The sequence below is a fragment of the Humulus lupulus genome, chromosome 2 (assembly GCF_963169125.1).
Source record: "Humulus lupulus chromosome 2, drHumLupu1.1, whole genome shotgun sequence".
NCBI lineage: Eukaryota > Viridiplantae > Streptophyta > Magnoliopsida > Rosales > Cannabaceae > Humulus > Humulus lupulus.
In genome coordinates, this window is record NC_084794.1 from 160,418,615 (window position 1) to 160,446,177 (window position 27,563).

At 40.1% G+C, this 27,563-nt stretch overlaps 1 protein-coding gene across 1 annotated transcript in view; it reads left to right on the top strand.

Annotated features, from left to right (window-relative positions):
* Positions 1 to 20,534, top strand: part of LOC133818657 (uncharacterized) — a 64,452-nt gene extending 43,918 nt beyond the window's left edge. The window contains exon 8 of the mRNA XM_062251672.1: positions 20,106 to 20,534. Within this exon, the coding sequence (XP_062107656.1) occupies positions 20,106 to 20,195 (90 nt within the window). The 3' untranslated portion in view covers positions 20,196 to 20,534. The remainder of the gene's footprint in view (positions 1 to 20,105) is intronic.
* The last annotated feature ends 7,029 nt before the right edge of the window (positions 20,535 to 27,563 follow it).

Below are 27,563 nucleotides of genomic sequence, written 5' to 3' on the forward strand. Positions count from 1 at the left end.
CAGATATCAAATGCTAGTTGGACGTCTTATTTATTTATCTCACACTAGACCTAACATTGGTTTTCCTGTTAGTGTGGTGAGTCAATACATGAATAATCCAACAGAGGAACACATGGAAGCAGTTACAAGGATCCTGAGATATCTCAAAGATGACTCCAGGAAAAGGTGTGCTTTTCAGGAAGAGTGAAAATAAGGAAATCAGAGTGTACACTGATGCAGACTGGGCAGGAGATATAACAGACAGAAGGAGTACTTCAGGTTACTGTTCTTATGTTTGGGGGTAATCTAGTAACATGGAGAAGTAAGAAACAGGCAGTTGTTTCTAGAAGCTCAGCTGAAGCTGAGTTTAGAGCTCTAGCTCTCGGTATTTTTGAGGGAATTTGGCTGAAAAAGTTACTTGGCGAACTGGGAGTATTTACAAAAGAGTCTATCCAAATGTTTTGTGACAATCAAGCTGCCATTGCAAAAAATCCTGTACATCATGACAGGACTAAACATATTGAGATAGATAGACACTTCATCACTGAGAAGATTGAGAATGCCATTGTTCAAACCGTTTATATTCCATCAAGATTTCAAACAGCTGACATCCTCACTAAAGCTCTCCCAAGAACCAGCTTTGAAGATTTAATTTGCAAGCTTGGGATGTTTGATATATACAACCAAGCTTGAGGGAGTGTGGATTTATTTCAGTAATTAGTTAGTTGACCACAGTTGTAAATAGGGATCAATTTGGTATTAATACCAAATATTTTGTATATTTATTCTTTCTAAAATTAGGGGATTTTACAGTTGTACTTTCTAGAATTAGTTATTTGTATTTATTAGGTCAGATCCTAGGTTGTATATATATTCCCCCTCTTTGAGATAATAATATATAGAAAAATATTCAAATAATCACAAAACGATCAATCACCACCAAAATCGAATCAAAACTATTGGATAGAGGCAACCCATCAATAAAATCCATGGACACATCCTCCCAAATCTGTTATGGAATCGAAAGATGTTGGAGCAAACAAGCTGGAGGTTGAGTTTAGTACTTGTTTTGTGATAGGTCTCCTTTGACATATGTGTATGCCCGTAAGAGGAAGAGTGGTGAGGTGACTGCTCAGTCAGCTGTAGGAGATAAAGAATCAACAGGGATGTGATTAGTGAGGGAGTTAGTTATATGGGCTGAGATATTCTGTATTGGGGTACAGGGAATACTTGATGGACTACCTTAGGATATTAATAGAGAAGTCCAGAGAGATTAGAGGGTGTGGAATGTTCGAGTAAACTGTAATTCAGAGAGACAGATGCTCTCAAAATCATGTTAGTTCAATGAATTGTGCCCCTTATTCTGGTTTCTGTTCTATTTCTCTGTTATTGTGATTGTAATTTGGCAGGGTTACCTTTATAATTTGTTGGCAAATTGTACACTCAGCCACATACTGTTGTACATCCTGCTGCATATTTTGTCAATACAAGTCTGCTGCCAGCCGCTGAAACGTCTTGCAAACTCCTGAATGGCCCCCAACGCTGTTGCCATGGTACTCTTGCAAGGGTATTGGAATGAATGGTGAAGACGAAGGCAATACTAAACGTCCTCGAAACTTCAAACAACCTTGCTATAATAACTTATCAACGACCGAAAAAGGGAACTTATCAGCCACCGTCTCCCTATTTAGTGCCCTATAGTCCACACAAAAACGCCAACTACCATCCTTTTTCACCAATAACACCGAGCTCGAAAATGGGCTTGTACTCGACTGAACTATACCAACTCGTAACATCTTTGCCATCAATCATTCTATCTCGTCCTTTTGCACTTGAGCGTACCTATAGGTTCTGACAAATACCGGTCCCACCCCCCCTGCGGAGTGTAATAGTGTGCTCTATAGCTCGTGCAGGCGGCAGCCCCTGAGGCATATGAAAGTCCTCATCGAATTTGTGCAACAACGAACCAATCTTTGTTGGTATTGATAACTCATTGGCCTTGGTTTCTACAGCCAACGCTCCTAATTGAACCCAAAAACCACGACCTTCATGTTGGACAGAGTGAGTCAAGGCTTTTAATGAGATTTGGGATTTGCGCAAGCTCGAATCACCTTGCAAACTTCATTACCAATGTTTTCCAATTAGCCTGCATGTTGCCGAGAGTTTCAAGCCACTTAATGCCCAAAATAACATTAGCTCCACCCAATTCCAAGGGCAGAAAGTCAGTGACTACCCTTACTGCTCCGAAATCCAACTCCACTATGCTTCTGATTCAATAATTCCTGAAAACAACATTTATCCTAAAAAAATAAGGCGGGAACGTGTAAGATCCCTTCCATGAGATTCCGCTGAAAAGCATGGTGTAGGTCGCCAACTGGTTCCACCTTATCCTGAAGAAAATGGAAAGCTTCCTTTATATCTATATGTAGATTTGTGTGAATAATACTTCTAATCTTATTTTATTGATAAATAGTATGGCCTATATATAGGCTGAATACAAAGAGCTAGACAAAAAATACAACCTAAACATAGCTGTCAATTACAACCTAAACATAGCTGTCAATTACAATCTAACTTAGCTGTAAATTACAACCTAAAATTAGCTGTACAAAATGTATTTACAAAGATATTTCTACACTCCCCCACAAGTTGAGTTGTATATGTTATACAAACCCAGCTTGGAATATTCTTCAAAACTTGTTCTTGGTAGTGCTTTTGTTAGAATGTCGGCAATTTGTTTCTTTGTATGAATGTAGTTGAGCTCAATGATCTTTGAATTCACCTTCTCAGAAATGAAGTGTTCGTCTATTTCAACATGTTTAGTTCTATCGTGGTGAACCGAATTTTTAGCAATACTAATTGTTGCTTGACTATCACTGTACATTTTAAAAGACTTAGGAGAGTCAAACCTCAATTCATTCATGAGTCTTTTGATCCACATCCCTTCACAAATACCCAAGGCTAAAGCACGATATTCTAACTCTGCACTACTCCTTGAGACCACAGACTACTTTTTACTACGCCAAGTAACTAAATTACCCCATACATAGGTGCAATAACCACTAGTTGATCGTCTGTCAGTCAGCTCTCCAGTCCAACTAGAGTCTGTGTAAACTTCCAAGTCTCGGTTGTTGTGTTTTTTGAAGTGCAAACCAAGACCTGGTGTCATTTTCAAATATCTTAGAATACGATACACTGCTTCCAAGTGCTCCTCACAAGGATTGTGCATATGTTGACTAACAACGCTGACAGGGAAGGCGATATCAGGTCTGGTATGAGAGAGATAGATTAGCTTTCCTACTAATCTTTGATAGCTCCCCCTCTCTACTGGAGTTGAATCCTCTCTTCGATTAACTTTCAAGTTTGGATCCATGGGAGTGTCAACCGGCTTGCTCCCAATCATTCCAGTTTCCTTTAGAAGATCTAGGATATACTTTCGCTGAGATATAACAATTCCTTCTTTCGATCGGGCTACTTCCATACCAAGAAAGTATTTGAGGGTTCCTAGATTTTTGATTTCAAATTTGGAGGCAAGAAGTCTTTTGAGATCTGAAATTTCTCCTAAGTCATCTCCAGTTAAGATTATGTCATCCACATAGACAATGAGAATTGCTAGCTTCCCAGTTGAAGAGAACTTGAAAAATAGAGTATGATCAGCCTGACTTTGAGTATATCCATGTTTGACAACTAACTTTGCAAATTTGTCAAACCATGCTCGAGGTGACTATTTCAAGCCATAAAGAGATTTGAGAAGTTTGCACACTACTCGACCACTGGAGTGTTTCTTCATACCTGGTGGAATTTCCATATGGACTTTTTCTTCGAGATCCCCATTCAAAAAAGCATTCTTCACATCCAACTGATATAAAGGCCACTCACAATTTACAGCAAGTGATAATAAAACTCTTACTGTACTAAGTTTGGCGACAGGAGCAAAGGTCTCCTGATAGTCAACACCATATGATTGAGTGAATCCCTTGGCAACTAATCGAGCCTTGAATCTGTTGATACTCCCATCTGAATTATATTTGACGGTGAAAATCCACTTGCAACCAACTGTCTGTTTTCCTTGAGGTAACTCAGTGAGAACCCAAGTACCATTTTTCTTAAGAGCATTCATTTCTTCATCGACTGCAGTCTTCCATTTTGGATCTTTCAAGGCTTCATAAATATCTGTGGGAATTTGAATAAGATTAAGAGAAGAGACAAAAGCTCGGTACATAGGTGTTAGTTTCCCATAAGCAACATACTTTTCAATGGGGTGATTGGTACAAGTTCTAACACCCTTTCGATGAGCAATAGGTAGGTCGAGATCATCAATAGTAGGAGAAACTAACTCATGAACCACAGAATCCTTACCTTCATGATTTTCGAGGTTGAGAGGGCTTTGATGAGTGTTTGAGCAGTTCTTGTCTTGCATGTTGACCACTATATTTCCAACTTTTCTCCTACTATAAACACGAAGTTCTTTGTTACCTATATCAAATTGTGCTTGAGTTTGAGGTGGTGGTAAAGTTGAAGGAGTGTTTGGGTTTTCTGAGGAGAAAGGTGAGAGTGGATTGACTATAGAGAAGGACGGGTTGGGTGTGTTTTCTGGACTGATATCTGGTTGGATAGGAAAAGTGGGTAAGGAAGGACCAGTTGATTGATCTGGTTGGATAGGCAAAGAGGGCAAAGACTGTGTCACAACATTGGGTTGAGGAAATGCAGCTTGATGATCCTGAAGAGTTTCCCAAAACTGATATTCCTGAGAATGCTCCCCCTGAATACCAGATTTGGGAAAGAAAGATTGATGTTAAAAAAAGGTGACATCCATAGTGTTATAGATCCTTTTTGTAATTGGGGAGTAACATTTATACCCTTTTTGAGTGTTGGAGTACCCGATGAAGAGACACTTGTGAGACTTTGGATCAAGTTTGGTTCGTTTGTGATCATAAATATGGACGAAAGCCGTACATCCGAAGACTTTAAATGGAAGATCGGAAGAGAAAGCTGAGATATGAGGGAATGTGGCAAGTAACAGATTTCTGGGAGCTTTGAATTGTAGTACACGGCTAGGCATACGATTGATGAGATAGGTGGCTGTGAGTAAGGCTTCCCCCCAAAACTGTTTAGGAACATGATTTGAAAACATGATGGATCTAGAAACTTGAAGAAGATGTTTGTTTTTTCGCTCAGCCACTCCATTTTGTTGCGGAGTATCAACACATGAACTAATGTGAACAATACCTTGATCTAACAAGTATGACCAAGAATGGAGTTAAAATATTCCTTTCCATTATCAGTTTTCAGGATTTGGATTTTTCAGCAAAATTGATTTTGAATCATGGAATGAAAATTTTTAAAAATAGAAGCAGTATCAGATTTTTCTTTCATAAGGAATGTCCATGTTGTCCTAGTATGATCATCAATAAAGGATACAAACCATCTAAATCCATTAATATTAGTTACTCGTGTGAGGGTCCCCAAATATCACTATGTATCATCGAAAAAGATTGTGAAGGTTTGTAAGGAAGACTGGGATAAGAGTTTCGAGTATGCTTAGCAAGTTAACATACTTCACAATGAAAATTTTTTGGTCTTTTGTGGACAAATAACTGAGGAAATAGTTTTTCAAGATAACTAAAATTTGGATGTCCTAGTCGAAAATGCCACAACATAACATGATTTTCATTCGAAACAGACACAGAATTGGAAACAGAATCTAAATTGGAATGATTACCACAACTGGATTTGTGAACTTGTTTACTTTTAGGAGAATCCTTGAGAATATAGAGCCCATCATGCATTTCAGCACTGCCAATCACCTTCTCCGAGCCCTCAACCTGAAATTCACAAAGATTTGGATAGAATTTAGTTACACAATTAAGATCTCGAGTAAGTTTGCTTATTGAAAGAAGATTGCAATTTAGTTTTGGGACAAATAAAACAGATGAAAGGCGAAGTTCATTTGATAAAGTTACAGAGCCGGTCCCTATCACTTTTGAGAGAGAACCATCGGCAATTCTGACGGTGTGGGATTCATCACATGGTTTGAAGGTGCTAAAGACTTGTAAATCACCCGTCATGTGGTTGGAAGCCCCTGAATCAACAATCCAAGTACCTTTGTTGGAGTTTGCGGTAAATGTGTGAGACGTAGAACCCTGATGACACATTATGCTGACATTTGCCTCGGTTGAAGATGGATTTGGCTGCTGCATACACTGCCCAAGAGGTGTTGGAGTTACATTGATTTTGTCCTTTGAGAAGTGGCTAACTTCCAAGTCATGAAAATAGAGGACTTTATGAGAGGAATTGGTGACAAGAGCAGCTGATTGAGGTGTGGGTTTGGCTGATTGGAGAAGTTGAGGAGAAGCCATTGATTTGAGAAGGTGATATGTTTGAGATTGGCTTTTAGATGAGGAGTTGGCTGTAACAGCCATGGATAAGAACAGGGAAATGCAGCAAGGAGTGCCGAGGAAGACGTTGTCGGAAAAAGCTCGCCGTCGGGGTGCTGCACGCGCCTACATGTGCCACGCGTGTGGGAGATGGGGCCGGAGATGGAGGCGGCGCGTGAGGCTCATTCGCGGCTCTGCTGGGTGTCGAACTTCAGGGTTTGGCCGACCGGAGGTGCAGGAAGCTTTCCTGTGAAGGAGGTGAGAGTAGAAGATTGCTCTAAAATAATTTTTTAAGGGTGAGCTAAAAAGTGCAAAACCCTAATTTTTTTACTGAAAGAGGGCAGAAAAGATTGGCTCTGATTTTTAGACTACAAATGGCTCTGATACCATGTAGATTTGTGTGAATAACATTTCTAATCTTATTTTATTGATGAATAGTATGGCCTATATATAGGCTGAATACAAAGAGCTAGACAAAAAATACAACCTAAACATAGCTGTCAATTACAACCTAAACATAGCTGTCAATTACAACCTAACTTAGCTGTAAATTACAACCTAAAATTAGCTGTACAAAATGTATTTACAAAGATATTTCTACACTATATCTCCGGTATCAAAGAAGTCCCGGTCGAGAGACTGCAAATACTTTCGGTTCGAACCTTCCCTCCCGTGCCCAACAAAACACCATAACAAGAAGTGGTTGTGATGGGTAGTTTTGTTGTCGTTACCAAGGTTATAGAAATAAAATATGAGTAGCGTCGCTATCGATAAGTATAGTGGCGGGATGTTGTTCAATATGGCCCGACAACTTCATAGTATGGGCGGAAGTAATGCCCACTAACGAGTTCAATGACAATGTTGCCAAAGTCTCCTTCGCTATGCTCTCATTGGAAGAATTTGGTGTGGTGGGTGGGGATTCAATCACCGAGAGCAATCCTCATCCATCATCAACATAATTTGTAATGCCTTCTGTGGATTTGTGGTGGTCAAACTCGAACTTGCTGAAGCTGTAATCGGTGCCAAGGACGATGAAGTGGTGGTCAACTTTGTTGAAAATGGCGTGAACGAAGGCTTGGGTGGAATGATAGGGTGCAGTGACGATTTCAGGCCTGCAAAACGAGTGGGCTTGCCCGTTGAAGCTAGCTGGTGACTCTTTTCCACTCTTTGGGCTGTTTCATGATGTGGGTCAGCCCACACGTTGTAAAATGTGCAATGCCCCCTTGATGTCCTCCTTCAACCCCTTGATGAAACTCCCCTCCAAAAACTGCTTCGACACCCCAGGGACTCGAGAAGCGAGTGCCTCCCATTTTACCCGATAGTCCTTGACCATTGTTTCTTGTTGAAAAGAGAGCAGCTCCTCCGAGAGAGAACCCATAGGCACTGCGCAAAACCTTAGTAAGATAAGGTTTTTGAGAGTAGCCCAAGAAGAAATAGGACGCCTTCGATGTTACCACTGAAACCAGGTAAGAGCATCACCTTCAAGCCCAATTATGGCAGCCTCCAACATGTGCGCCTCAGACAAGCGATTCAACAAAAAGTATCTCTTTGCTCAGAAAATCCATCCATCTGGGTTGTCCCCTGAAAATTGAGGCAGATCCAAACGAGGAGCCTTGTAGTCGCATCCAAATTGATGTCCATACCCAAACAAATCAGGTGGAATCGGCTGTGGCGGTGGCGATTGGTCATGTGAAGAGTTCGCCGAAGTGATTCTGTGCTGTCAACGACGCTTCTTTGGCGGTCGCTGCTAGCAACGATGACCTCGAGGCTGAACGATTGGTTGACTGAAGCAATTGAGCAAAGTGATCCACCATGAAATCGATCTTCTTCTCCAAAGTGGGAATCCGCTGCACATCGGACTTCAGCAATTCAAGCTCCTTTGTAAATTGTTGCTGATCGGAACAAACCTCCCTCACCTCCCTGTGTAATTCTGACTGAAGCAATTCAAACTTCTCCAATATTTCTCCCCGCGGATCTTTCTTTGGTCCCATGATAAATCGTGCTGGCTGCTGATACGAATTGAGAAGCAGTGATACCAATTGATAAGCAGTCCCTGGACAGATTAGAACAAACCAAAGAACACAGAAGCAAGAAAAATTGAAATCTGTGTTTGTATTGAAACTATTAGGATTTCGAGAGCCTGAGTTCTCTCCAAAGTCTACAGACTACCACATTCTTCACACCCCATACTGACTAACATTTCCCAATTAATTCTATTACTCTCAAGTACCCCATAATACTGTATACCTCTCTCACACACAAGTCACTCTCCTCTAACTAATTCTTGGCAGTGTCCCTATTGTTTGCTGATTTGTCAATCTCCTTTCCTTTCCCTCATCTATCGTAGACATAAGTGATGGGAGGCCTATTAAATACTTCACAATTTTAGTGCATCGCATATGCTCAAATTTGATGTAGTTTCAACCAATTTGATTGTAATACAATACAAATTTTAATTATTTTTTGTTCACGCTGGTGTAAGTGGTTGGATGTATGAGTTTGTCGGATGGAAAGAGGTTATAGTCCCCATTATGTATTAATTTATTATATTTTTAGGTTTGTCATATTGTGGAACAGAAAAGAAAGATAACGCCTTTGGGGTTCTGAAGCCATATTATTTTATTTTCCTTCTTAAGTAATAATTACTGAATCTGGACTTTCAAACTAGAGAACCTTGCTTCAATTCTAATTAATGTTAACCCTTTTTGCTTTTCTACCTGGTATATGCTTGTAAGAATTCGCATTTAAATAAAACAATAAATTGATATTAGCAGGAGCATTTTTTATTTAATAACAGTCGGACTGGGAGTTACCGATTGCTTTTGGAGAATAACCCTGGATTTTTCAGCACCATTCTGACAAGCGTCCAATGGGAATGACTTGGAATTTTCAGTAGCATTTAATGGCTTATTATCCACAAAACAGTGGTCAGTTAAAAGTGGTCAATCAGTGTGTTGAAACATACTAATGTTGTTTTTTGTGTGGAAAAATATACTCTTGATTGTTATTTTTACTTCTAAAGATATAGCCTTTAAATAGGCTGAGTACAAAGGAATATTCTAGGTATAAACTAATTTACATTAATTACACTTTAGCTGTAAAATAATAATTCAAATTATTTCTACACTCTCCCTTAAGCCGGTACATACAAGTCCCACATGCACAACTTGCACACTTGCTCATCGAAGCTTTCTTTTGATAATCCTTTTGTTAGCAAATCAGCAGTTGTTTGCTTGGCACATAAACGACACTTCTTTTTCTTCAATTTTTTCTTTTATGAAATGACGGTCCACCTCCACATGTTTGGTTCTATCATGATGAGCTGGATTGTGTGCTATACTAATAGCTGATTTATTGTCACTGTTTAGTTTCAAATGATTCGCTCTTTGAAGTTGTAGTTCTTCAAGAACTCGTTTGATCCAAATCAATTCACATACTCCTTGAGCAAGAGCTCTAAGCTCAGCTTCAACACTGTTTCTTGCAACAACAGGTTGTTTCTTGCTTCTCAAAGTAACAAGGTTTTCCCGTACCTTGGTACAATATCCAGATGTTGATCTTCTGTCCTCAATTGAACCTACCCAGTCTGCGTCAGTGAAAGCTTCTATGCCTCTTTCTCCATTTTTTTTGAATAACAGACCTTTTCCAGGTGTTTTCTTTAGATACCGTAATATCCTTGCCTCCAAGTATTCTTCAAAAGGGTTGTGCATATACTGACGGACCAAGCTAACTGCAAAGGCAATGTTAGGTCTAGTGTGAGATAAATAGATCAATTTTCCCACTAGTCGTTGATACATCCCTTTGTCTACAAGTTTCTCCTTTTCTTTCTTCTTGTACTTCCCTTTGGGTTCCACTGGGGTTGCTACTGGTTTACATCTGAGCATACCGGTCTCTTTGAGTAGATCAGTAACATACTTACGTTGAGAGACTGAAATCCCCTGTTTGGTTCTTGAAAACTCTATACCTAGAAAGTATCTCATCTGACCAAGATCCTTTACCTCAAATTCTTGGGCTAGTAGTTTCTGAAGCTCCTCCATTCCATTAAGGTCATTTCCAGTTAGAATCATATCATCAACATAAATAATAAGAATTACAATCTTACCATCTTGTGAATGTTTGAAGAATAGAGTACCCATGCTTCTTGATCACTTGATTAAACCTCTCAAACTATGCTCGTGGTGATTGTTTCAAGCCATAGATAGATTTCTTTAAGTGACATGCTGTTTCTTTTCCATATTTTCCTTCGAGACCAGGAGGAATCTTCATATAGACCTCTTCCTCTAAATTTCCGTTTAGAAATGCATTCTTAATATCAAGTTGCTGCAATGGCCAATCAAGATTAGCAGCTATTGATAGGAGAATTCTTACTGTGTTTAGTTTTGCCACTGGTGCAAATGTCTCTGTGTAGTCCACCCCATAAGTTTGAGTGAACCCCTTTGCAACCAGTCTCACCTTGTATCTCTATAGTACCATCAACTTTGTATTTCACTGTGAATATCCACTTGCATCCTACAACATTTTTGTCTTCTGGCTTAGCAACTATTTTCCAAGTACCATTTTTTTCCAACCCCTTATTTCTTCTTCAACCGCTTTCTTACACTCAGGAATGGACAAGGCTTCATCAATATTTTTTGGAATAATTGTCTGCTCAATTTTGGCAGCAAAGGCTCTGAATTTTGGTGTGAGTTTGTTGTAGTACACATACTTAGATATAGGATGTAAAGTACAATTCCTCACTCCTTTCCTTTTTGCAACGGGTAGATCTGATTCTATCACACTCGAACTTGGATTAGAATCAAATGAAATTGGACTCAAAGAATCACTTACACTGGGATTTGTCACTGGTTCAAACTCATGGGAGATGAAATCCGTAGCAGGCGGTATTACTTGATATTTGTCCCGTCGTCTAGTATAAACCAATAACTCTTTTTCTAAATTTATTTGGTTTGTCTTTTCCATTTCAAAAGTGTTTTGTTCAGAATTTAGCATAAAGTTAGACTCAATTGGCGGACTAGACTCAGTTGGTGGATTAGATTCAATGGGTGGACTGAATTCAGGTCCTATCATTGGTAAACAGGTATCCCAACAATGAGTATTCTTAACAATCCCTCCCTGAAGCCAAGTGTTGGGATAAAAAGGTTGCTCTTCATTGAATGTGACATCTGATGAGACACTAAGGCGACGAGTAAGAGGGTTGCAACATTTGTAGCCCTTTTTGGTGGAAGAATACCCAAGGAAAATACACTTTTGAGAACGAGGATCAAGTTTGGTCTGATTAGGTCCTAAAACATGAACTTAGGCGGTACAACCAAACGTTTTTAGTGGAATATCTGAGAGTAGGTGAGTCTGAGGATAAATCTTAGGAAGAGAAGATATTGGAGTTTGATAGTGTAAGGCATTCTATTGATTAAATAGGTTGCTGTCAAAATAGCTTCTCCCAAAAAAATCTTAGGAACAGAAGTAGTAAACATGAGAGCCCTAGCAACTTTTAACAATGTCGATTTTTCCTTTTAGCAATCCCATTTTGTTGGGGAGTACAAACACATGAACTTTGATGGACAATGCCATTAGAGAAAAGATAATCACCTAAGATGGAATTAAAATATTCTGTATCGTTATCAGTGTGCAGAACTTGGAGATTAGCTTGAAATTGATTTTTAATCATTGAATGAAATTTTTTGAAGGTGGCAGCGACATTAGATTTGTCTTTTAAAAGAAACACCCAAGTTAAATGAGGATGTTCATCTATAAAGGATATAAACCAGCGAGTATTAGAGATATTTGTAACCCTGGATGGCCCCCACATGTCACTATGAATGAGAGTGAAAGGATGAGATGCCTTATAGGGGCGAGAACGAAAAACACTTCGAGTATGTTTTGCAAATTGACACACTTCACATTGGAACATGTTCAAGTGTTTGTTTTTTTAAACAGACTAGGAAACAAATGTTTTAGATAGAGAAAACTAGGATGTCCTAATCGATAATGCCATCGCATAATATCAATATTAGAAGCAGTACAACCAGAATGCAACATTTTATTACCTTGAGTAGATGAAGGGTCAACATCAGAGTAGTACAGACTGCTACATTCTCTCGCACTTCCAATCGTCTTCCCCGAGGTCAATTCCTGGAAATCACAATGTAAGGGTGAGAATTTTGCAATACAACCTTGATCAAGGGTAAGTTTGCTAATTGAGAGGAGATTACAAGATAGATTTGGCACATGGATGACATCTTTAAGAGTAAGGAGAGGAGTGGTAGACTCAACCTGCCAAATACACAGCCAAACAAGAACACAGCAGAGAAATAACAAGAAAATAGGCAGAAAATGAATCAATAGTTCTGGATTGATTCCTAGGAATTCAAGAGCCTAGTCTCTGCCCAAAGGGTTACACCCTACCAAATTCTCCACACCCCTAATTGAGTTCCTCTCCTTGTATCTGAGTACCTCAGCTGGTACCCTACACTCTATTACATAGTAGAACCACTCACATAACAGAATGCTAACCTCCTCAACTAACTATCCCCTATAGCCCCCCCACTGTTACATTTCCTACCCCTGCGCTTGTAGACAAAAGTCAGAGGTGGTCTATCAATACCGCCGACCAGAAGTCTCGCCTTGTCCTCAAGGTGGAAATGGGGAAATTGATCCTGGATAACCTGAAAATCTTCCCATGTTGCTTCAAAAGCTGGTAAGTGTGCCCATTTGATTAGTACCTGTGGTGCTGCCTTGTGCGTACTTGGCCTCACTTCCAACACAGCCTCTCCAAATTCGCAGACAACCCAGGAGGAAGCACAGTAGCCTGCTAGTTCGGACCAAGAGCAGCTTTGAGCATGGAAACATGAAACACTGGGTGGATCGAAGCATCAGGTGGAAGCTGAAGTCGATAAGTCGTTGCATCTATTTTGGCTGTGATTGGAAAGGGTCCAAAATAGCGAGGGGACAACTTCTCATTCAATCTTTTTGCTACTGTCCTCTGCCTATATGGCCTGAGCTTGACGTAAACCAAATCGCCCACCTCAAACTGAACATCTCGTCGCTTTGGACCGGCCTAAATCTTCATCTTTTGTTGAGCTCAGTGCAAATTTTGCTTAAGCAAACTGAGTATGTCATCCCAATCCCTCAAATTCTGGTCTACTGCAAAAATCCGAGTGCTTGCAGCCTCAAAACGAACAAGAGGAGAAGGGTCACGGTGATACAAGGCCTTAAATGGTGTCATACCCGCTGATGAGTGGAAAGCTGTGTTATACCAATACTGCCCACGACAGCCACCTAGACTACTGCTTGGGCTTGGTACTCACAAAGCAGCGAAGGTATGTTTCCAAACAACGATTAATTACTTCTGTTTGCCCATCGCATTGAGGGTGATATGCTGTGCTATGTTTAAGAAGTGTGCTTTGCAAACAGAATAACTCTTTCCAAAAAAGGCTCAAAAAAATCTTGTCTCTATTCGACATGATGGAGCGAGGAATACCATGCAACTTGACTATTTCTTTGACAAAAATTTTAGCCACCGTAACTGCTGTGAGTGGATGCCTCAGTGCAACAAAATGCCCATACTTCGTCAAACGATCCACTACCACCAGAATGGTATCAAATCCATTCGAGATTGGTAAACCTTCTATAAAATCTAATGAAATATCCTCCCACACTTGCTCCGGAATAGAGAGGGGCTGCAGCAATCCCGCGGGAGACTGAGCCATATACGTGCTTTGTTGGCCGCACATGCCGCGACAAATTTTTGGACATCTTTTTGCATCCCCGACCAATACAAATCTGCTGCCAATCGCTAAAAAGTCTTGAAAACTCCTGAATGTCCCCCCACCTTAGTGCCATGATACTCTTGAAGAAGCAACGGGATGAATGGAGAGGTGGCTGGAGGTACTACTCTGCCCTTGAACTTTAAACAGCCTTGGACCAAGGAATATCCCCCACCATCCTGTCCTTTCTCCAAATCCCAAACCACTTTAGACAAGGCCGGGTCCGACGCAATGTGTGCTTGTAGATTAGTCATGGATAACACACTAGGGATGGAGATAGCAGCCAAGAAGCCCTCACTGTACACCCTCGACAAAGCGTCAACTGCTTTATTTTCCAATCCGGGTCGGTATTGTATATCAAAGTCATAACCAAGCAGCTTGGTGAGCCATTTCTGATGTTCCGTGGCAACTAATCTTTGCTCTAGGAGGTACTTAAGACTCTTTTGATCTGTTCTGAGTAGAAACTTACGTCCCAATAAGTATGGTCACCATTTTTGGATAGCTAACACAATCGCCATCAACTCGTGCTCATAAACCGATTTGGTCTTAGCCCGAGGACACAAAACTTGACTGTAAAAGGCTATTGGCATCTGGTTTTGCATCAGAATAGCGCCCAACCCCGACCCCGAAGCATCGACCTCCAACACAAATGGTACAAAAAAATCTGGTAAGGCTAAAATGGGTACGTGACACATGGCATCCTTGAGTTGAATGAACGCTTCATGCGCATCCGAAGTCCAGCCAAAGGCATCCTTTTTCAATTGGTCTATTAGAGGCCGAGCAATATGCCCATATCCTTTGACGAATTTCCTGTAGCATCCAGTGAGTCCTAGGAACCCCCTCGGTTCCTTAATCGACTTTGGAACAGGCTACTTTCTCATCGCCTCGAGCTTACTCGGATCCGCTGCCACCCCTTGAGCTGAAATGACATGGCCAAGATATTCCACACGAGCTTGGGCGAATAGACACTTCTTCATATTGGCATATAAGCCATGATGATGCAGCTTCGTCAAAACCAACTCAAGATTACTTAAGTGTTCCGCCAAAGATGAGCTATAGATCAAAATATCGTCGAAAAACACCAAGACAAATTTCCGTAAGAATTCCCGAAAGACCTCATTCATGAGGCCTTGGAACATGGTTGGGGCATTTGTGAGGCCGAAGGGCATGACTAAAAACTCGTAGTGACCCTCATGTGTTCGAAAGGCTGTCTTTTCGATGTCCCGAGCAACAATCCGAATTTGATGGTACCCCGATTTCAAATCCAGCTTAGAAAATACTTGTGCACCATGAAATTCATCCAACAATTCATCGATCACTGGAATAGGAAACTTATCTGCCGCCATTTCCCTATTAAGTGCTCGGTAATCAACGCAAAATCGCCAACTCCCATCTTTCTTCTTGACTAACAAAACTGGGCTAGAGAAAGGGCTTGTACTTGGCCGAATAATCCCTGCCTGAATCATCTCCTTTACTAGTCGCTCAATTTCATCCTTTTGTACCTGTGCATACCGATAGGGTCTCACCGAAATCGGCCCCACTCCCCTTAAAGTAATGGAATGCTCTTGGACTCTACGAGGTGGTAAACTAGCCGGCGTGTCAAACACATTGTTATACCGTTGAAGTAAATCTGCCACAGGCCGCGAATACTCTTGCTACCCGCTCGCTTCTTGGAGCCTCACAGCCCCCAATTGGACCCAAAACCCCATGCCCTCATGTTCCACGGTATGAATCATTGCCTTTAACGATATAGGGTACTTGCATAAACTTGGATCTCCTTGTAAAGTAACCTAAGCTCCTGCCATCTCAAAGCACATAACCATTGTTTTCCAATTAACTTGCATATTTCCCAATGTCTTAAGCCACTTAATGCCTAGTATCACATCCGCACCTCCTAATTCCAAGGGCAAAGAATCTGTGACTACCCTCAATGCGCCCAAATCCAATTCCACTTGAGCACAAATTCCTTCAGTCCTTGCGTTCCCTCCCGTCCCCAAAAGAATACCGTAACATGTCGTTGGAGTAATAGGGATACCCGTAGTTGTCACCATTATCTATTAATACCGTGACTGGCTACTGCCCAATGTGACCTGCCAATTTCATTGTGTGGGCAGATGAAATTCCCACTAGGGAGTTCAAGGATAAAGTAGCCAAAGTCTCCTCCGAACTCAATGCTTCCTCGGAATCGGGGGTTGGTGGTGGTGATTCTGATGGTGAAACGGGCTCTTCCTCATCCATAGTTAACAACACTTGAAGCGACTTTTGTTCACACTCATGCCCACGGAAAAACTCCTTGTCACACTTGAAACAAACCCCCCTTGCCTTATCTTGATATTCTGCCTCAGTTAGTTGGCGGAACGGTGTAGGCTTCATTGCTTTTGAGACTCCTGTGCTCGATCCCGTGGAAAAAACCGAGGTAGTGGCTGGAACTGGCTGCAACGGTTTGGTGCTGAGCAGGTTCGGTACAGTTCGACCAGTTATAATTGGACTGAATTGTGTCTTAGCACCCGAGACCTTTGAGCCCTGGCCCGTTGCAAAGAGTTGGTGCCCCTCGTCAATTCTTTGGGCTGTTTCCATGATTTGGACCAAGTCGAAGGGCTGCAAAATATGTAAAGCACCCTTAATCTCCTCTTTGAGACCCCTCACAAAGCTCCCTTCCAATATGTGCTCGGGCACATCCGGCACCCGCGAAGCCAATGCCTCCCATCGGAGGCGGAAATGGAGAAGAATCCTCTGCTTGAGAGTCGCCCAGGACGTTACAGGCCTCCTTTGATTCTCCCACTGTAACCATGTTAGGGCATCGCCTTCCAACCCGACCACTGCTGCCTCCAGCATTTGCAATTCCGATAACCTGGTCAGCAGGAAATACCTCTCGGCCCTATAAATCCATTCGTCAGGATTTTCACCAGAAAATAGCGGAAGTTCCATCCGAGGTGGCCGAAAATCCATTCCATATCCTTGAGTTGTGAACCCTGAGTTCGGCGAAACCATCGGTGGTGATGGAATATGATTTGTTGCCGGTGAAGTCGAAATCCTTGGGGCAGCTGGGATCGGAGGTGAAATCGGAGTGGGTTGTGATGAAACCTCCCTTCGACCTCATGTCGCTGGCGATCTGCACTCGTCGCGGTCAAATCCGTCGTCGGCTTCCCCGTAGCTTGCCACATCTGAGCAAGATGACCAACAATGGAGTCCATCTTCTTGTCAATCGCCGGTAGTCGCTGAACTTCCAATTTGAGAGATTCAATCTCCTTCGGCAGCTGCTGGAACTCCGTCCGAACTTCTGTCAAGCCTCTCGTAAATTCCAATTGGACAGCTTCCAATTTCTCGTCTAAGACTTCCATTTGTAATTGCTGCTTGGGTCTTATATGGATGATGCTCTGATACCACTTTGGTAGACTCAACCTGTCAAATACACAGCCAAACAAGAACACAGCAGAGAAATAACAAGAAAATAGGCAGAAAATGAATCAATAGTTCTGGATTGATCCCTAGGAATTCGAGAGCCTAGTCTCTCCCCAAAGGGTTACACCTTACCAAATTCTCCACACCCCTAAATGAGTTCCTCTCCCTATATCTGAGTACCTCAGCTGGTACCCTACACTCTATTACACAGTAGCACCACTCACATAGCAGAATGCTAACCTCCTCAACTAACTATCCCCTACAGCCCCCTCGCTATTACCTTTCCTACCCCTGCGCGTGTAGACAAAAGTCAGAGGTGGTCTATCAAGGAGATAGATAAACGGGACCTTTACCAGCCATAGTTGATAGAGAGCCATCAACAATTTTTATTTTACTAGTACCTGGACAAGGACTACAAGTAATGACCTGATGAGATTGACCAGGCATGTGGTCAGGTGCGCTAGAGTCGACGATCCACGGCGAAGTTTGAGCATTAAACGTAGCAAAAGTGTTTGGAGTGGAGAAAAATCCCTGAGAGTTCAGATCTGGTGCGGAAGTTGACTTGAGCAACCTATGGAGTGGAACAATCTGATCTGTGGTGAATGGGAATGTATCACGCTGAGCAGCAATCATAGCGCGCCCTTTAAAATTGTTTTCAGCAGCTGAGTGGTGAAGATTAGGCTGTTCAAAGTGATGGGTAACAACCCCATAGAGCATTTTTGAGATTTCAGTGATGGTGGAATTATCACAAGCGGTGTTGAGATGAATTGGAGAAGTAACCATGGTCGATTTTCAATGGTCAGAATGGAAAAATCAGAGGAAAGGTGCTGGCTGGGTAGAAAAAAAAAATAATCTGTGAATAGTGTCGCGCGTGAACAGTATTTTCCTGTGATCTGGAAGGTGGACGCTGGGGTTTCGTTGATAAGAGGCTGAGCAATCTCTCTGTGGTGGAGGTGAAAAGAGCAAACAACCCCAAAATAGTTTTCTAAGGTTGAACCTCAAGAGTACCAATCCCTAATTTTTGAAGAAAGGGCAGAAAAAATAAGCTCAATTTGGAAAAAATTCTCAATTTTTAAGCTCTTAAAGCTCTGATACCATGTGAAAAAATATACTTTTGATTGTTATTCTTACTTCTAAAGGAATAGCCTTTAAATAGGCTGAGTACAAAAGAATATTCTAGGTATAAACTAATTTACATTAATTACACCTTAGCTGTAAAATACTATGTAATAATTCAAATTATTTCTACATTTCTCAATTGGTTTCAGCATTTGTAGACTAACTGGGTGTCTTGGTATGAGTATTGGTACAATAATACTTTTCACACAGCTACAAGATATACCCCCTTTAAGATTTTGTTTGGAAGGAATCCACCATTAACTTACATTATGGTAGCTCTTTTACTGTGGTTTTGTATTTGAATAGACGAGTGAGAACAGGTGTTAGACGAGTTCAAGTCTCTGTTAGGCAGATGATTGTGGAGAATTTGGAGTTTGCAGTAGGTGAGTTGGTATTTCTTAATCTGCAGCCTTATTATTGTCTTAAGACTTTAGCCAAGAAGGTGAATGAGAAGTTTGCTCCAAGATCATGCCCTCAAATGAATTGATGAAGTCACAAATAAGTTAGACATGCTTCCCATGGATGCCATTCATCTCAGATTTCAACTTTTGCAGCTACACTGCGCTGTTGGAACTACCAGTCATCACTGCAGCGGCCGGACTAGCTCATTTGTATGAATTTGAGTTGCAGGCACCAGAAGCTGTTTTTGGTGTAGTACTGGAAGCTATACGAAGTACATGCATTAAAATGTTGATTACAGGTAGGGATTTTCATATTCTGAGGCTATTTGGGACTCATTTGATCTTTAACAGCAGTTTTCATGTTTCCACCTTGTGGACGGGGTTGCTGGTTGGCAGGGAGTATTGATAATCCTCTGATTGGATGACTTATGTTAGAAAGTGGTTTAGAAATAGAAAAGATATATATTAGTTGGAGAGTTTATTGTGTTAGAAGTTTGGGAGATTGAGAAGAACTTGGTAGTCATTGGGAGTGGGGAGCCTCTCAAATTAACTCAACCTTTGTACATTTTAGTGTTTTGGTCTATGACCAGCCCTGTGATTGAATAACACAGGAATTTCACTTGTTCTTGTCCGTGTTTCGTGAGATAGGATACCTAGAATCCTATCACATTTCTAGACATGTAATTCAGATTCTTTGTCAGGTCATTATTATAATCACTTGGGGCATTTTATTCGGCTTCTCATTGACACTATTATATTGGAGCCTAGGGTTTTAGGTGAATTGGCCTTCCAAAAGTTTGTATTTCTGTGGTTTTGATAGTTAAAAATGATTGAGATTCGTATTAGTACAAGGATCGTCTTTCCTACGTGATGTATTATATATTAGTGTTTTAGCCAAAATATGAGTGACTTCTGTATCGATATTTGAAATTCTCGCTCAATGTACATAGTACATCTACACAAGGAATCTTGTACATAGCTATTAGCTAGAGAGAGATCGCTGCCTGTAATTTCCTAGTCTCCTTGCATTGTTGTTTGATGTGAAGTTTTATGTATTTCTGTCGCAGGAGTATCATGACAACATTGGTGATATGGATGGGCTTGAAGAAAAGGAACGTGCACAGACAAAGATTCAAAAGTTCATTTCAGCATTTTGATAGCTGGATGATATAATGTGCTCTACAGAGCTTAAAATTGTATCGTTTAGCAAATACGCCCTCAACATTGACGGGTAACTGCAACATTTGTTAACATAAAATATATTTTTAGGTAGATATCAGTTGACTGAGTTAAATACAAAACCCCAGAATTAGGTTCTTGTTCTTTCCCCAAGAGCTGTCAGACGGACGCAGCTCATATAAAGTTGAGCATAAACATGCTTTCAAGCAGTGCCTCTTTTGTAATGAAGCATATACAGTAGAAGGTTTAGTGGAGGACAAGAGAAAATAATAACTAATATATTATTAAAAGAAAATATGTTTTGATTGGTAAACGTTTCCACTTGCCTCTGCCCTTGCTTATTACATTTTTTGCTGGGTATGTTTAACATGGGAAAGTAATTAAACATTTTATGGTAGATAACTATTTATTATCTTGTGTTTTATCGAAATAAATATAATTATGTACGATTTTAAATTACAAGGTGTTATATGAGTTTTACATTATTAAAATTATAAGGTATTAAGTCTGTATTCATCTAATTTTAAATGGCCAAAATAGTAGCATGATAGTGTGATGGAAACCAACTTATTTAGAAGATAAATTCTTGTGTTCTGCTATAATATGAGGCAAGTGATGGAAACCAACTTATTTCGAAAGATGGGTATGGGTATTGTTCAAAATTGATTTTGAGATAAATTATGGGAGGAATGAAATCATAAATGTGTCATCAGCTTCCTATAAAATTTTATTTATGTAATGACAAAAGGTAAGCTTTAAAGGGACTAGCGGTCATAGAGGTGAAGGATAAAAAGAGATCCTTTATCTTCTTTATCTTTACTCATTTTTTTTATTCTTGGAACTCTCGTGTATATTTTACTGAGTTACATTATCTATGAAACATAAAATCAAAATTTGTACATTTTAACTTTTTTTATTAGAAGTTTCAGGTTTAAGAATTAATCTGAATATGTTTTTATTTAAAAGGAGATGTAATCTGAATAAAGCTAGATGTTGATAATTAATGTGGAAGAGAGTTGGATTTCTGTTTTAGTCAAATCTAATAGGGTGCTTAGTATGGAAATTTCATGTTATAGGCATGATAACTTAGTGAAATTTTTAATATGCCAAAATAAGTTATTATTCTAAATATAAATAATTTCAATTTTTTGGACAAAAGTGCTCTTAATATTCAAAAACTCATTTTCTCTCCCAGTTCAAATTCTCTCTTGAACATCTCATTCTTTAACTTTCTCTCTCTTTCTTATTCTAATCTTGTAGATCTCGAAAAAATACCAACATTTAAAAAGAAATCATCTGAAACAGATATTTGAGTGAAAAATATATGAACTTCTAAAGTTTTTGTTAAATTTCAGTGCAGAGCATCGAAAAATCATCGTTTTGGCCAAAAATCAAGTTTTCATGATTGGATCGAAAAAACATCGAAATACCATCGATTTTGAATTGAAACGCCATGGGTTGCATCGAAATTGTATTGATTTTGCATCGAAAAAGCATCGTTTTGGCAAAAAAAAAAACAAAATTTCATGATTGCAACGCAAAAACATCGAAACACCATTGATTTTGCATTGAAAAAGCATCGTTTTGGCCAAAAATAAAGTTTCATGATTGCATCGCAAGAGCATCGATTTTGCATCGAAAACTCATCGTTTTGGCAAAAAAAAAAAAAAAATCAAGTTTTCATGATTGCATCGCAAGAACATCGAAATACCATCGATGCTTTTTCGATGCAAAATCGATGGTGTTTTGATACTTTTGCGATGCGATCATGAAAACTTGATTTTTGGCCATGCTTTTTTGATGCAATTTTATTGCTCTTGCGATGCAAACATGAAACTTAATTTTTGGCCAAAACGATACTTTTTCGATGCAATTTAGATACAAAATCGATGGTGTTTCAATGCTTTTGTGATGCAATTATGAAAACTTGTTTTTTGGCCAAAACGATGCTTTTTCGATGCAAAATCGACGATGTTTCGATGATTTTGCGATGAAATCATGAAAACTTGAATTTTTGCAAAACCGATGTTTTTTTGATGCAATTTCGAAGATGTGCACTGAAATTTGACGAAAACTTTGGAGGTTCATATTTTTTCACTCAAATGTTTGTTTCAGATGATTTTTTTTTTTTATAAAATTTTGGTATTTTTTCGAGATCTACAAGATTCAAATGAGAGAGAGAAAGAGAGAGAGAGAGAGAGTAAGAGAATGAGAGACATTAGAGAGAGATAGAGAGTGAGAGGGAAAATGAGTGTTTGAATGTTAGGGGTATTTTTGTTTAAAAAATTAAAATTGTCATATATATTTGGGATAATAACTTATGTTATCATATTGAATTTTTTACTCTGTTATCATGCCTAGAACATGAAATTTCCCTTTGAGAATATGCATGCTAACACTTTTTATTTTATTTTTTCATGCCTTCTTTTACAAAATTTGAAAATTTTGCTTTTTGATGGTTTATTGGACAAAAATACCCTTAATCAAAACATCTCTCTCCCTCTCTGTTGAGGTATATGTGTAGTAACATATTTAACTTTGGTCCGTGTGGTGTAGGAAGCATGGTAGTATCATATTTAAATTATTTTGCATAACTTTGGTCCTTGTGGTGTAGTCTCGGCCAAGGCTTCTCATTTGGGGTGTATGTTTTTGGGATCATTTAATTTTTATTGATTTTTTTGTTTGCATGCTAATTGCAATATTAAAATGCATAAAGTGTAAAAACATAGGTTTGTAACGTCCCAGAATTTTAAGACTCAATAATGCAGAAATATAAATGTTTTCATTTAACAAAATGACTAAACCTGTATATAAAATAATCTTTTTAAAGTCGTATGACCATACTTAATATTCAATACAAATATAGTTTATGAAAAGTAAATTGAGCCTTGTTAATGAAAATAAAACAACATTTCCAAAAAAGCAGCTTCCCAAAAGGTCGGTCCATATGTACATCCACAAAGTAAACTCCAACGCTCACTGATATGCTTTGCCCTTGTTCTTACCTACAACAGGAAAAAACTAGGTAAGCGAAAACACTTAGTAAGTTCAAATTTAAAACAACAACATGTAGAGAAGACAAGTGGTCACTGACCACTGGTAACAATATCTCAATAGAATTAGGGTTCCAGATCCATCCAGACCCTAAACAATCAATTTTTAAGAACGCAAAAGCGTCCTAGAAAACTTATGGTCATGCCTAATAACCAATGACAACTATTTCAGATAAACAGATAAATCCCTACACTCAGAAAATCTCAGAGCAAACATATATAATATATATCAAAATAATTCGTGACCAATGCTAGACAATTTCCAAATATTCGGGCGTACCACGCCCTCCAACATTTTTGCTAATCAATAGGGGAGAACCGAGTCTCAACACTAAGATTTAGCCAATAAATATCCCCATCAAGGGTAACTATCAAGTTACCTAGGGCAGCGCTACTTATCCAAAAGTAAAATCCCTCATGAGGGTAGCCATAAGGTTACCTAGGGCAATGCTACTATTCAAGAGTGTAATCGAAGTTACACAGGTTTACAGAGACTTCTATGTTAATCAGCGGTGCTGGCGAGCAGTTGCCCCTAGGGTATTCAACCTCACTCAAACTTGGCAATCCCTAGTATCTCTAGGCACTCTCACTGAATGGCCAATATTCACGGCTGCTATCCAGGAATAACTTATTAGAGCACTTGCTCGGTATCTAACCGTTCAATGAAGTAAGCATGAGGGCCCCTAGGTCCCATTCATTTTGGCGCCCCTAGGTTTAAACCAGCAATCCTCACCTCTTGGCCACTCGTCCTAGTAATGAACCTGTAACGCCCTGGATAGCCAAGACCGCTACACTATGTATTTATAAAGGTGTGAGACTTGCTAAACAAGTCGTTTATCCAAAGCGTGTCATTATCTAAAGTGTTCTAAGGCTAAAAGACATTTTGGCCTCAAAGAAACATTTTATAAACTACAAACAATTTACAGAAGGGATCCCCAAAAGTACAATTGATGAGGACACCAAGACTCAAAATCCAAGTCAAGTTCCAGTTGATCCAAGCCAAGAGGGGAGGAATGATGAGGACACCAGTTTAGGAGCTTGATCAATATTTAGCTTCTTGTAATGAGTCTTTTTATTTTTAATCACGTTTTTTTAGTCTTTGTTTATTTTGTGATAAGTCAAACACTTGACTTGTGTGAGTCCAAGAGTCCTTTTTGTCTTTAATTTTCGGTTTTTATTAGGAAGACAAAGGGTTGTCTTTAAATTTCGGTTTTCATTAGGCAGACAAAGGGTTGTCTTTATTTTTCGGTTTCATTAGAAAGACAAAAAGGCTTGTCTTTAATATTTCGGTTTTTAGGAAGACAAAGGGGCTTGTATTAATGTAATTTTCGGCTATATAAGGCCTTGAAAACATTTGGAAAAATCAGATTATGTTGAATGAAATTGTGAGTTTATTTCTTCTTGAGTTCTTGAAGAAACTTTTGAACTTATCAAGGAGATTCCTTGTGGCGTTCATCCTGACTTATCAAACGGATTCCATCCCCGTTTGTGGCGTCTTCCTCATACCAAGGTTCGTGCTTGGCTAAGCATTGGGTCGCGGTTCCATTCCAATCTCGTGTGTTCTTGGTGGCTGTTCCATATTTGGTATCGGGTTTCGTCACACTTGTTGGCGTGGTTCGTATCAACAATGTTTAAAAACTGGTTTACAAAATTCAACAGTTAAGAGTAAACATTAGCCATACTAAGGCAAAATACAAGGTTCTGGTCCTATCGTCCCTGTAATCTCCTCAACCATGGCGGCTGAGCGGCCTGACATGTACATTTACCCTGCAGAGCTCTCCAATCATGGTTGGTCAATCTTGCCCTTGCCTTTACCTACACCACACAGCACCCGTGAGCCAAGGCCCAGCAAGAAAACAACATATACAATACAATCAATGATAACAGACAGTTAATTCATTAAGCATGTACTCTCATCCAATAATCCACATCAGTACCATTCAGCATATCTTTAGAGTCATGGATGCAATCAAACACTTATAACATTCATATCACATAATAGTCATTACAATACTCAATTCATACAACAACTAGGGCCGACACCTTAGGCCGCACCCTCTGTTTAACCCACTGACTTCGACCTGCTTAAACCGAGCTCAGTGCATAATAAGCTGTCCACGAATACCAGTGTCCGAGCCGCGCCATTTGCGCAAGTTAACCGTGGCACGCTTAGGCCTTTGGTTCATAATTTACATGGCATAATACCATTCTTTCAGTCATATATATTAGGGAGCCCTTAGTCCCGTTCAAATATTCATCCGGGTGTAGTTTTCTTACCTTTGGCTTCTAGATGAACTAGTTACGGGCGATACTCCTTGAGCGCGATCCGATCCCCGAGCCCTAGCTTAGCACCTAGTTACAACCATGATGAAAGATGCCATTAACAATCTTAAATGAGTTCCTAAACCAAGTTCTAGTCCTCGGAACATTGAACTTCACCAAATACGGTAAAATACTCAACCTCGAGCACCCTAGGTTAAATTCCCAAGCCTAAAATCTCAAAATCCCAAAATCCCTTAAGGGCCATCCATGTCGCGGCATGGGCCATCCATGTCGCGGCATGGCCCCAGACAGAACCCTTCATGGGCACAAAAATAGGTAAGGGCCGCGGCATTGCTTGGACCATGCCGCGGCCCGCCCTCCTTCCTCAGCACAACTCAACTTCCAAGGGTCACGGCTCACCAAGAACCATGCCGTGGCCCGACCTGTAACGACCCAAAATCGCTAATAAGGCTTAAGAGCCTTGATTAGTGTGCCAGGAGGGCATTAATGGAATAATTGTGATTTAAATGAGTAATTATGTGTTTAGTAATGTTTATATGATAATTGATGATATTATGTGGTAATGTGATATGAAATAAATATGTGATATATGTGAGAACCACATTATTATGTGGACAGGTTCACAGAGCACGACTCAAGACGATTCTAGGGTCAGATAGCGAGGAAAGTCACAACGGGGCTTAAGATATGACTTTGAATAAGTCGGGGGTATATTTAGATAGCGGGTAGTGATTTGGACTATCGGGTCATGAAAATAAATATATGGAGATATATTTGAGGTTAGGATGTCTAGGCGGGAATATTGGGGGATTTTACCATTTTGGCCTCGGGGATGGTTCCGGCACCCCGAGCCTCGGGATTAACTTAATGTGTGAGATAGACATAAGGAAGCCTTTAGAAAATACAAATCGACTAAACACTCTTATCTCAGCTTTCTCTCACGCTCAAGGAAAACAAAGGGGAAGGAAGGAAACACAGAAAACTAAGGGGAACAAGCTGGAATTTCTGGGATTTGTGGTGAGGATTTGGAGGTTTAGCTCAGGAGTAAATCAAGAACTAAAACAGGGATTAAGGTAAGCATCTAATCTTCTTTTCTGTGGTTGAATTCTGAGTTCTAGCTGGGTTTTGGTTAAGTGTTGAAGTAAACATAGTTTTGATGTCTTAAGGCAGAATTAAGAAGGAAACTTGGAGATTAGCTTGGCTTTGGCTTGGTGAGGTGATTCAACCGAAGAGGTAAGTTACAACTCATGGCTTAGAGGTTTTAAATTGGGTTTGAATGACCGGTTTGAATGTTTATAGCCCTTGAGTTTCAGAAATTGAAAGGAGAAAATTAGTGTGTGTTGGGTTGAATTTTCTATGGAATTATGTTGTTTAGATCATGTTAAAGGTGTTGGGTTTGTTGGGTGTTGGAGTAGGGAGCTTAAGGGTGGTTGTGGATGAGGTTTTGAGCCTTGAAATGGTGTAAATTCTGGGTTCGAAGGGGAGGGCCGTGGCTCTGTTCTAGAGCGCTGCGGCCCTAGCATGCAAAAGAGCCAAGAAGGCTCGGTCATGGGAGGCGCCGCGGCGCCCAAGGCAAGGGCCGCGACGCGTGTGTGGTTCAGCATGAGTGTTGGTTCTGTTTTGGGGAAGGGCCGCGGCTAGGCTTCAGGGGCCGCAGCCCTTGGTTGCACACATGAGTTTTTGAGGGTTTTAGGCACGGGAAAGTGGTCTAGTGTGCTCGGGTTTGGTTTCACCACCGTGCTTGGTGGAATTTGGAATCCCGGGAGTTAGTTTTGTAACTAGAAACCTATATTGGAGTAATAATGGAACCCTATACCTTGGTTGTGACTAGGTGATAAAGGCTTAGGCTCGGGAACGGATCGTGCTTGAAAGGCGTTGCTCGTAATTCAATAACCGCGCAGACCAAAGGTAAGAAAACTGCACCTGGTTGAATATATGTGACGAGACTAAGGGCTCCCTATTGTAAATGCTTGAAAAGTTGGTATTATGCCATGCAAGCCATTTAGTCAA